Source organism: Coenobita brevimanus, chromosome 75 (genome assembly GCF_032717465.1).
Source record: "Coenobita brevimanus isolate Jiangsu-jjx chromosome 75, ASM3271746v2, whole genome shotgun sequence".
Classification (NCBI taxonomy): Eukaryota; Metazoa; Arthropoda; class Malacostraca; order Decapoda; family Coenobitidae; genus Coenobita; species Coenobita brevimanus.
The window spans coordinates 1591471-1604653 of record NC_137028.1 but is presented as its reverse complement, the minus strand read 5'-3'; the positions used below and the strand labels follow the sequence as shown (position 1 = coordinate 1604653).

At 44.8% G+C, this 13183-nt stretch overlaps 1 protein-coding gene across 1 annotated transcript in view; it reads left to right on the top strand.

Moving 5' to 3' along the window:
* mGluR (metabotropic Glutamate Receptor) overlaps positions 1-13183 on the top strand; it is a 350025-nt gene that overhangs the window by 289110 nt on the left and 47732 nt on the right. The window contains exons 7-8 of the mRNA XM_080278811.1: positions 6632-6763; positions 9813-10177. Of these exons, the coding sequence (XP_080134937.1) occupies positions 6632-6763; positions 9813-10177 (497 nt within the window). The remainder of the gene's footprint in view (positions 1-6631; positions 6764-9812; positions 10178-13183) is intronic.

The window sequence follows — 13183 nt, the reverse complement described above, 5'->3', positions numbered from 1 at the left end:
CCACCATCACCTCCACCACCACCACAACTACCACTGCACCACCACCACCGCCACCATAACTATCACTACAAACACTACCACATCTCCCAGCACCCTAAACCAGCCATCAACACTTTCACTGACGCCATCAACACTAACCTTCACGTAAGACAACACCCATTTATCCCTCTGCCCTTCCACCCAGATCCACCCTCCACCCTCTCCATTGACAGCAATCCACACCTCCACTTCCTGCTCCACCACTGATTCTGCCGTAACATTTCTTCCTCCTTCCACAATGCTGACTTCACCACTATTGCCTTCCACCCAACACCTTCTTCCAATCTCACTCTTCAGACATACACGCCTCCACACACTCCAGACATCCACACTCTTTACTGTTATCACAACTATCAACCAAGACTACCATCACCATCACAACCAGCCACCCTGAACCAAACCACTACCACCACCCCAAGAACAACTACAACCAGCACAACTACCACTACAACCACAACTACCACACTCACCACAACTACCACACCCACCACAACTACCACACCCACCACAACTCTACACCAGCCCTGAGCACTTTCATTGACCCCATCAGCACTAAACTCCCCGCAGGACAACACCCATTTATCTCTCAGCCCTTCCACCCAGCTCCACCCTCCACCCTCTCCATTTACAGCAATCCACACCTCTACTTCCCTCTCCACTACTGATGCTGCGCTCACCTTCCTACCTCAGTTCTTGTTCCAACACATTTGCCTTCCACCCAACTCCAACCTCCACCCTCTCCACATACAGCAATCCACACCTCCACCTACTGCTCCACAACCGCATCCACACTGCCCAAACCCATAACTCTCCATATTAGCATCAGTCCATATCTCCACCTGCTACTGCTACCGCCCCCTCCCCCTCCACCTCCACCAGCACCACAGTTATCTACATCATCATAACCATCACAATCACTATCCTGCCTTTACTACTATCATCACCGCGCCCATATATACACTTTACGGTCGCAAACAGTTTAATTTAATGATGCAATGTGATTTTGCCGATTTTATCCTCTATTTCCCATCCAAAATATATACAGTATACCATTAGGTAATGAATACAAGTGAAATACTGTAGGAAATTAGAGGGTAAATTTTGCTTTGTATGAGAGAGAGAGAGAGAGAGAGAGAGAGAGAGAGAGAGTTATTGACTGAGCAGTACGCTTGTTATTGTTTTGCGGCCATTCATTTTAATTTGGTGTGCGATGCATGAAACGATTTTTTTTTTTATAGTTCATGGCGCGTGATGGGTTCAGAGCCCGGATGGGACTTTACGTATTAGCGGATATGTGTGCAGCCTATATTTCATTTAACCCCTTCAGCACCATGACCCCTTTTTTTCAGTTTACTCGCACGGTTCTATTCTACTGTTTCGTTGTGGAGGGCTGTGGATGCACGGGTCTGTCTCTACGTTTGCAAGCACTGTGGCCGCGGGTGTGCAGAGGCGAGACCCAAACCAAATGCACTGGACGAATCAAACAGCAGCTCCTCCTCGCAAACCCTTCACAATAGGAATACACAGATAACAACTAAAATGCGTGTATACATTCTTTGCTCTACTGTCAATTATAAGACAAACAGATCAGGGCACCTACAGCAGGATGAAAGAACGATATGAGAGTAAAACCAAGAGACAATACTGAATAGGGAGGAGTGGTCGAGGGCAGAGAAAGGACAAAGCCCTCCCGGAAGCCCGTCACGCACCAGCTTTAAGCGTCACAAATCTTTCATTTTTCTTTGTAATGTACATAATTGATACAATCCAAGATTTACGTAAGAACGAATATAACTTTGACGTTTGAAAGGTACTCTTGAGCTTCCATGGATAAAATACAGAAATACATGCATAAAATATTGGCGGCTACACACACACACACACACACAAACCTAAAAACAATACATCCATGCATTTCAAGAAGACAAAGGAACAGCCTCTCTTACCTAACCTTCACCACCGCACCAACACCGAGACAAACATCTACGCTGCAACAGTTCAATCCTGTCCTGCAGCTTCTCAATCTTTTCAGCCACGCGCACACATGCAAACCGACGCCAAGCAACGCCCGTAAATGGTGAATAAAAATAACAGCAGGACGTAAAGCACCTGCACAGACACGGGACACACTAACAGGAGCACATGAACAGCCGCTCCTCCACCCCCCACCAACACCATAGCAAGGTTTATACAGCGTTATTATTATTATTATTTTCTTTTTATGTTTTCTAGGGGAGGGGGCTTTACAGACACATGGTATATCTAACTCAATGTTATCCTTCCCATGTCTAGCTGATTATATATAGGTGACTACAGGGAGAATTGATGTAGAGATTGATATAGCGACGAAAAATTGCGAAAAAGATGTACTCTATACAAAACTACCAGAAATGGCTAGCTGGAGTCTATGTGGGCACAGAGAACTTTTTATTTGAAAGATCACAATTTGGTGTTAGGTGTACAAATATATACCTAGAATAAATGTTCTGTGCATGGCCACTTAATTACCAACTTAACGAGGGAACGTGGCAAATAAGAGAGGGTAAAGTAAATTACACGCCGGGGGAATCGTGTGGTTAGTGTCGATGTGGTCTTACTGGAAACTGGCTACCCACTCCACTGTCCATCACGTTCTACATCTGACAACTTGTAATTTTGGTCACGCACACCTGGCTTCATTAACAGTACTCGAGCTTCATGCAGGCGTAGTAAACTCCTAAATGTCAGTGCTATTTAGTCGTATACTCTGAGCCAAATTTACTAAACTATGATGAACTAGAAAATGCTATGAGAATTGGCTGATTGACAGTGTGTGTGTGTGTGTGTGTGTGTGTGTGTGTGTGTGTGTGTGTGTGTGTGTGTGTGTGTGTGTGTGTGTGTGTGTGTGTGTGTGTGTGTGTGTGTGTGTGTGTGTGTGTTGGTGGGGCCCAACGAAAAAACAAGGGGGACATCATCGCAATTACTGGGTTAAAAGAGGTGAGAGGATGAGGTCCCTTCGGTAATCATTGAAAGGGAGTGGCTGTGAAGACTGTTGGGCTTGTCACCTAGGAGGATCGCTAGCATCTCTTTCTTCCCAGTTCATTTCACCATCTTGCACGTCCGTATTTTCTTGTGCCTCTCAGGTGGTTCAGGCTATTTCCTAGTCACTATTTACCTAGCAGTGGAGACCTGAATGTAAAGGCACTAAATAAATAAATAAATAGGTAAATGAAAAGCAGAGTGTCTACTTTTCACAGGAAAGCACCAAACACCGTAACGAGATATGTTTGTCAGGGAAAAACCACTCCTAAACTATACTAAAAAAAAATCGTGTTTAAGATAACTACGATTCCCAATGCCCCACAGAAGTTATGGTATCGTGTGAGTGAGATTACTAGTAGGCTATTGTGTTTGGTGCAACATTACCCGCGTTGGGGTAAGGACGGGATCTGATATTGTATAATGCATCATCATCACCATTACTAGTGGGATATTATATAAGGGAAGACGTAAAGCTTAATCATCATCATTATATTGATCACCATCATTTTCATCACTATCATGATCATCATCGTCGTCACCACTATCACCATCACCACCACCACCACCATTACCGCTTCGCCATCACTCACTGTATGACGCCAAGTGAACCAGCAGTCCAATATTAGTCGAACACATTTTTCCTGCCGCCTGACACCTGACATTAACCCCGGTGCAGAGATTCCATTAAGCAATTACCGTGATACTGTCCTGTGTAGCATCGGCAAGGCACAAGTAGGTCACGCAGAAAGAGAAAAAATAAACTGTTCTGCATCTCACTATATGACGAGTGAATATGTGTGATGGTCATGGTCCGTGCGTTGGTGTAGCATCGTTGCACTTGTTCCTTAGCGATTTGGTATTTATTTTACACTCAAGCTCCTAGAACTCTCTCACAGGTAAATAAAATCGTCTCAGGTCTGCTAGAATAGAGTACTAGAGTTACCCCGATCTTGAGTGTTAATATTTTTTTAATCGACATAGTTTGCATCCTTAAAATACAAGATTATATAAAAGGTGTATTAGGTCATATAAATCGTTTCTTCCTTCTGTCCTGCGATCGGTTTCCTCTCAGGGTTTTCAGCACGTCCATCTACCCGTCTCACTCCCAGCTCCCTCCCTCTTCGCAAACACTTCAGTTTCCCCTCTTCTCCCCTAACCTCATCTTCACCAAACACCACTTTTATACTACCGCCATCATTTATACCAGTACTATTTACATCACTGGCTTTTACATCACCACTACTTACACAACCACTATTGACACCACCACCATTCACATCATCAATATTTACACCACCACCATTCACACCATCAACACACCACATTTACTCCCTCCTCCTCCTCCTCCTCCTCCTCCTCTTCCCGCAGCTGAGAACTTGAGCAATCACCGGAAAATGAGAGCTCCCTCCCCCCCTCACACACACACACACACACACACACACACACACACACACACGTACATTCACCCTCACCCTCACCCTACCACTTCTTATTCACACTCACTTTCTTTCGCCTCTCTCTCTCTCCCTCTCTCCCTCGCCTCTCCCTCTCTCACTGCGTCGGGTAAATTGACACAACTCCCTATTTCACGGGTGTTTAGCCCTGGCGAGACGAGGAGAATTGCTAAAACGTCCGATGATCTAGGCTGTTTCAGCGTGGAAGGGTGTGGAAGGTGTGGACTGAGGTGGATAGAGTGGAAGGCGTGAAAGGGCTGGACTGGGAAGGGAGGGAAGGAGGAGGCGATGGAGGGGTGGAGGAAAGGTCGCAGAGGAATTGGAGGGGTTGGAGGAGCTGTGGAGGGAGAAATGATTGTTGTGGATGGGGTGCAAGGGTGGAGGGGGAGGGCTGTGGTGTAGTGAAGGGAGAGAAAAGGCGTTAAGGAGGGGTGTAGTGGGGGAATTGAAAGGGGGGAGAAAGACGAGGGGGGGGGAAGACGAAGAATAAGGAAGAAAGAGAGACGGGAGGAAGAAGAAAGAAGGGGAAAGAGAAAAAGGAAAACAGAACCAGGAGGAGCACAGTAACATGAGGAAGAAAAGAAAAGGAGAATTGGAAGGGGTATTTGGGAAGTTTGGGGAATAATGAAGGGGAGAAAAGAAGTGGCTTATACGAGAAGGGTGCCTGAAGAGTGGAGGAGAAACTGGAAAGGGAGAGGAGGTAGAAGAGGTACAGGAAGGGTTAGAGGAAAGTCAAGGGAGAGGAAAAATGATTGATAAGGGAGAGGAGAATGGGGGTAATTGGGAAGAGGAAGAGCTGGAAAGGTAAAGGAGAGATTGACTGTGATGAAGTGGTAGTGGAGCAGCACAGGAGAGGCTGAGTGGGTAATGGAAGGAGAGAGGTGACTGGCAAGTGGAGGAGTAGAGGAGAGGTTGAAGGGATAGCGGAAGGAGAGAGGAGGTGATTTTTTTAAGACAATGGAGGAAAGAAGAGTGATGGAACGTGGAAGAGGGAAGGTGGGAGGACTTAACATGCAAGAAAGGAGGCGGTGACAGGGTTGGGTGAAAATGGTGCAGGAAAGAAAGAAGACTCGTTTGATAAAAGATGATGGAGGAAAGTTAAGTGGTGACGTGGAAGGAAGAGAGGAAAATGAAGTGACAGACGGGAGAAAGATGAGGTTGTGACAAAGAAGGGAGAAAGATGAAGAAATTTAAGTTGCTAGTAAAATAGACTGTTTATCATTCGCCACATCTGACAGCTGCCTTCCTTATCAATCATCACATTTCCACATCATTTACTTGTACTGCACTTCCATACCTCTTATTTACAACACTACGCAAACTTAAAATCTAAAAATGGCCCTTGCAGTGAAGAAATTAATCATCATCATCATCAGTCCTGTTACCTAACGATCGGGTGAGGTAGGGTCCAGAGGGCATGAAAAGCCTGATCAAAGGAGAACGAGCAAAATTCTGTCCAAGGAAATGGGCCACACTTTCATTCACTCACAATTAAAGCTCCCGGAATCCTGACTTAACCTTATAGGCATAAATATTCACACACAAAATACCCTGCACAACGATAGTCCCCCTAAATAGAAAATAAAGTCACCCAACAGTAACAAGAATAAAATTAATAAAGGAGTTGAGGCGGGGACTAAAGATCACGTGAAAAAAACGAATTAAATAAAGCTGACCCACAAAAGGAAGGGCAAAGAGAACAAACTAGGAAGTGAACACCGTAAAACACAAAAGAAAAAAAGATCAGTGGAATTTTTGGAAAGAGAGAAGGTACGGTACCAAGTGAAAACGCAAGTATTTATTGTTAAACGATGAACTGGAATGTGTGTGTGTGTGTGTGTGTGTGTGTGTGTGTGTGTGTGTGTGTGTGTGTGTGTGTGTGTGTGTGTGTGTGTGTGTGTGTGTGTGAGCAAGGTATGGATGGGTGACTTGCATGGAATGTTTTGTTGAGTGAGAGTTTTGAAGGCTTGTGTAAACGAAGGGTGCACGTGTGTGTGTGTGTGTGTGTGTGTGTGTGTGTGTGTGTGTGTGTGTGTGTGTGTATTCATCATCATCATCATCATCATCATCATCACCACTACCACTACTAACCCACTCCCCCCAACTTTCATCCCCAGGTCGCGGGCCACTGGTACAGCCGTCTGGACCTGGACTTAAGCGAGGTGCGGTGGGCAGGGAACGCATCTCAAGTGCCAACATCCGTATGCTCACACCCATGCCAGGTCGGGGAGATCAAGATTATGCAGCAGGTGAGACGAGCAGGTGTAAATTAAGTGAGAAGGACTATATTTTCACGTTAACTTGGCCTGAAGTCATCTTTCCACCCTGAATGCTGTCTTTGCATTTAACTCTAGATTATGATGCTAGTCACGATGAAGTGGTTTGAAAAGGATGAAGAGCCGTGGTATTTTCCTTTTTCTTTTTTGCCACTGAACTAAACTGCTAATGGACGAAAATCTAGGCCAAGTTAAGGTGGAAATACTATAGATTTGAAATAAAGAAAAAGAGGGGGGATTAATTGTGGAATGAGACAATAGATCAGGTGTGCAATGAGACAAAGATGACGAGATTTTGGTGTAGGATGAGACTAAGATCAATTGCGGGATTTGACAAGGAATGAGAATTAGGTTTGGACAGGGAGAACATGTGTAAATGTGAGCTGAGATTAGAGAAATGAGGATCAGGTGTTTAATAAGACAACGGAGACGCGCATCAGGTACGAGGTGGAACGAGATGAGTATTAGGTGTGGAATGAGACAAGAGATATTGATTAGGAGTAGAGTGTGACATGAGATGAGGGTTAAGTGTGAAGTGAGACAAGGGAGATAAGGATTAGGTGTGAAATGAGACAAGAGGAATGAGGATCAGGTGTGGATATGGACACAGGATGAGGATTAGGTGTGAAATGAGACAAGAGGTATGGATTAAGTGTGAAATGAGACAAGAGATATGGATTAGGAGTGAGATAAGACAGAATGCTTGGATCGGGTATAAGAAGAGATTAGGAACAGATCTGGTATGAGACATGGGAGACGAAGATTAGGTATGGAATATGAGAAGCGATGAGGACCACATGTAGAAAGAGATTCGAAACGAGATTTTGATGTGCAATGAGACTATCAGACAAGGCTGCGTTTTCCCCCCATGTTTCTGGATGCTACACACCTTCCACAAGTGGGAAATTGGGCAAGGATGATGATGATGATGATGATGATGATGATGATGATGATGATGATAAAAGTAATGATGACGATGATGAAAAATGGCCTTCAACACGTTCAGCAAAATTAAAATCAAATAGTATAAATGAGTCCCTAAAAAAAAAAAGCTATTACACAAAGTGACAGATTTTAGCAGGGGTGAGAAATAAAGCCAATCTCAGAGTTACAGGTTTTGCTCTCTCCGTTCCCTTCTTCAATTACAGCCGCCTGTGGGAAAGAAGGATTGGTTTCCAGCCTTGGTAACCCATCACAAGCCAGGCCGGGGAGATTAAGCTTATACCTCTCTTGACATATAAAAAAAAAAAAGAGCATCTGTTGCGTGTCTGCGGAACAGCGTGGAACTTTTCTTGCTTGAGCATTTGATCTGTCTGTTTGTCTGTCTCTATCTGTTTCTCTGTCTCTCTCTCTATCTGTCTGTCTGTTTTTTCTGTCTGCCTGTCAATCTCATTCTGTCTGTCAATTTCTGTCTATCTCCTTATACATCCATCTCTCTATATCCTTTATTAAACATCTTCATATCCCCTCACGGTGTCTTTCCAAGCTTCACGTCCCTCGCAACCTCTCTTTAAATTTACGTCTCTATATTGTAACTCCTTCTCTCAATCCCTCCCTGTCTCACACCTCTCCCCTCCTGCCACCATTCATGTGTAAAACGCTGCCATCCACACAGACCACCACAACAACGCGTCGGCCCACTGCTGTTCTTTTTCACCCATTCCTCACCACAACGCCCAATGTTTTCACCAGCTATCATTTCTCTTCCTCCTCCCTCCTGGTCCTGTCCACAACGCTACCTAAATCCCTGGCCCTGTGTGACGCTGTTTACCTTTTTTACCTGTTGGTTCTGTACAGTATCTACCAAGATTTATGATACTGGAGTGAAAGTGAAATACGGTAACAAACAAACATACAGAAATAGGATCAATATAATTATACCTGAGCTAGTTAGTTTTTATTTTTATTTCTGATGTGGGAAAATCTCTAGAAGCGGTGCTGTCCGTCCTCTTCTCACTAACTTTTTTTTCGGAAATGAGGTGCTATACCCCCGCGACTTTAGCGAAACCTCACATTAATGTCCTGAATCTCCCGCATCTATATATTACTTTTATATTCATTCTTCTTTATCTTTTATTTTATTATCTACATGATGATGATGATGATGATGATGATGATGATGATGATGATGATGATGGTGGTGGCGGTGGTGGTGGTGGTGAGTTTTTCTGCTACATCTCTACCTTTTGCTTCACTTCGTTCCTTCGCCCTCTTTCGTTCAAGTCTCTCCTCCTCCTCTCTCCCCAAGCAACGTTTCTCATCACCTAGTCCCTGTGATCCACCCTTTCTCTTTGCAACTTCATTCACCCTCTGCATGAGCATATACTTGGCTTTTGGGCCAGGTTAATCAGTGTTTACACCTGAATATGAGGGAAACCTGGAATCTGATGGTAAGTCGGCCTTCGCTTATATGCCTATCTATCTATCTATCCATCTATCTATCTATCTGTGCAACCCTCTCTGAACTAGTTATTCTTCTATCTATTTATCTACACATCTATCTATTTATCGATTAATCTCCTTATCTACGGATGGCTAAAACCTTAATCACGGAGGTGTGGCCAAACAAATTCCCTGTTTATCACCAAGTCCCTCGTCATCAGGCTGCCCTTCCTCCAATGCTCACCATCCTTATATTCCTCTCCACCCCATACCTTCATCTCATCCTCGGTTTCCCCCTCCTCTTCTCCCTCCCACTTCTTCCTACCCCTACGTTCACCTCTAGGGATTTTTCCACCTGGAGGGGTTACATTACAGTCTTCGTTAACCTCTTCATTACTAAGGCGCTCTACTAAGATGAGTAAAATTATCTGGTGGCGGCAGGAACAAAACAAATGACGACCTCGGGCTGAAGGGAAATACTTTACCTTGCAGTAAAAATGAAAACCAATACGTCAGCTGTTATGTTAATCTTTGTAATAACGTTCACGATTTTTTTCCTTCGCTTACGTTGCCTCTTACTCCCCATACCTCCCCTCTCTCTCTCTCTCTCTCTCCACCGTAACACGTTATCTCTCCCCAGGGTGACACATGCTGCTGGATCTGCACGCCCTGCAAGGCCTGGGAGATGATGGTGGGTGAATTTACATGCCGTGACTGCGGTGCTGGTCGCTGGCCCTACGAGGACAAGATGGGCTGCTTCGAACTGCCCCACAAATACATGCGCTGGAGCTCCATCTTCGCCCTCGTCCCCGTCGCCATCTCCTGTCTGGGCATCATCCTCACCCTGACGGTCATCATCATCTTCGGGCGACACGATGACACCCCGATCGTGAAGGCGTCCGGAAGGGAGCTCTCCTACATGCTGCTGTGTGGCATCCTCATCTGCTATCTCAACACCTTCCTTCTCCTCGCCATGCCTGGAGCTATCGTCTGCGCGCTACAAAGGCGAGTTGTTTTGGCTTTTTCTTTGGCATCTTTTCTTGTGCTTCTGTCCTGTCCCCTTTCCATCACTTCGCAATGAACTTTCACATTTCTCTCTCCTTTCCTTTTGCATCTCTTCTCGTGCATCTATCCTGTCTCCTTTCCATCAGTTTCCAATGAACTTCCACTTTCTTTTCTCCTTCATCTGCCTCATTCCTGTCTCAATCTTATCACTTTGGGATTTCCACACTTATGTTCACTCCTAGCCTTTCTCATGTCTCGCTTCCTCCACTTACAATTTGCACACTTTGACACACGAGCCTTTATCTAGCCTGTCTGTGTCGAAAAGTCTACCGAGATATAATAAAGTGTTCAAAATGTAGCAAGAACGAAAAATTGGTCATAGCAGTGAAATTGTTACACTAAAATATACCTTCTGACGATAAGAATAAGGTGAAAAATAAAGTGATAAGGAAAGTGATAAAAGTAAGGCGAAAAATAAGAACGTGATAAATTAGTGCGAAAAAAAAGTTAGAAAAGCGAGAGAGAGAGAGAGAGAGAGAGAGAGAGAGAGAGAGAATAAAGAAGGAAATGGGGAAGACGGATAATTGCTCCTCATCTCCAATTAGCGGTGGAGAAGAGGCTGCTGGCTTTGATCATCTCCGGGAAATGCTGGCGATACTGTACTCTCTCTCTCTCTCTCTCATCCGCTTTCACTTCCCTCTATTCTCTCCCCTTTGCCTATTTCTCAGTCCTACTTCCTTCCTGCAGTATTTCCAGTCTCTCTCTCTCTCTCTCTCTCTCTCTCTCTCTCTCTCAATTAGGAAGTTACGCAGCCAAGCACTCAGATCACAAGCCAGTTTGACGCACCAACAGTTACTACGAAGGCTTGACATTTCGACATCCACTCAGATACTTAGTAAGGCGTAAAATCGCCATCTCTCCACACTGGGCAAGGGACTGACAGTAGGATATGATTTTAGTCACGAAGATGTGCTGTGGAAATTAACTCGAGCCCCAGTATTGTCTTATCCTGCCACTGAGCTACATAAAATAAACTACAAATTGACCACAACATCCGCCTAGTTAAAATGAATAAGCCATACTCTGAATTAAGTGTGATATTTGCTGGTTGTATTCTAGTGCAGGGATACCCAATTAATATATTCCTTTCACTCAAACTCTGCCCAAAATTGCAATGTATCTGGTGTGAATGCTCAGTTGTAACAAAAGATTAGCCCTAGATATGATGCTTGTCAACCATTGTCACGGGAAGGATGTAGGTCCACAGCACTTTCTTATTCTGCCACTAAACTGCGTGAAATAAGAAGCAAAGGCACAAAAATCTGGGTCGTTTCTTAAAATAACGAAGCTGCGCAGTCTCCTGGGTGACAAAGGCCCGGGTGTAAAATGTATGTTAAGACGACAATACCTCAGAACGAACTAATATACGGGGAGACACCTCAGATTACAGTATGTTAGAACAAATGAAATAATAGGTGAAAAACGCAAGAACAAATCATTTAGGATTACAGTGGCTTAAATAACAGATGGGGGCACACGTGGATTGCAAGCCAAGCACGTTACCACTAGGCCACTTTGCAGTTCCTCCCTTCAGATACCCACTTACGTATTATTTTTACCCAATTACCTAACCACAAGCACATAATTATCACGTGTACCAACGGATAAGATACGGGTAATGCAATCTTGTGAAATTCTTCCTTTACTTACCTTTTATAACACTCTCTCGTCACCTTGGTCCCTTCGTTGCCACCCTCACGCCCATTTCAAGCCACACAGCTCTTGGTTCGACTCCTGATATCCCTATTCTTCATTCACAGGCGCAAAGCACAAAAAAAGAACGACGGCCATAAACCACGCTCGAAGTGGTGAACCAGTCTCTCCCTTTCTCTCCGGGAAACACCAGCTCATAGCCGGCGAGCGTCCCCCTATTGAGCTTGCCATAACTGTTCAACTGATTTAACAGAGACTAAGAGACTTTACTAACGTTACCTTTCCTGACTCTTTACTAACATAATTTCACCTTCAATGTAGTCTACCTCAAAATTATCTTGAGAAACCGAAGATTAATTAGTGAAAAATATGCTTTTTATTTATTGGTGGTATCTGCGTACACATTCCGCGACCGTCTCCCCCCCACAAGGCTCAGCTGCCAAATCTCTTAATCAACCCTTGCTAATTGCAACTCTCGAATGACACCTCCACCATTAACTGCGGTATATAGATATGTAATTAAGGGAGGACTGTTAGACCAGGTAATATATTTTTTCAGAATCGTTTAACAAGTCCATCTTCTCCCACGCGCATCCAGATATCGCGCATCTCTCCCCCCCCCCCGACCCCAAACTAGCCTCTCTGCTCCTCTCTCCCTCCCCTTCCTCTGCCCTACCTCACCTCCCTCCTCTCCCTCACCTCCCTCCTTTCCTTTGTCTCCTGCCCACATATCACTCCCTTCCATCCCCCACCTCCCTCCACTTCCCCCACTTCCTGGCCCCGCTACTTCTGCCCAGCAACCCGTCTTATGAATCATGGGATTTAAATGTTTGCCGTGTTTAAATGCAGAATAGTTTATAAAGATTAAACAGCGAACTACGGAACGTTGTGAGGTGGCTGGATGCATTTGCTATTTATTGTCACATTTTGATAAGTTTTGATTCTATTCTTTCATTGTCATCCCTCCCTACCCTCCACCTTCCTTGCGCTCGTCCTCTCCTCTTCGCACCCCCCCCCATCCTCCTTCTCCTCCCATCACCTTCACCCTCCATGTCCTCCACCTTCCTCTCTCTTCGCCTCGCAACTCCTGCCTTCCACCTCCCTCTCCCTCACCCTCCACCCCTCCTCCATCGTCTGAAACATGCAGAATAGATTCTCTCTCTCTCTGCAACATTTTCCATCTCCCACAACCACACTACACAATACCACTCCGTACCACACTGCCACACCTCACACTTCCAAACCATACACTGACACCTCACACTGTTATATTCAAGTCGCATTTACCCCCCT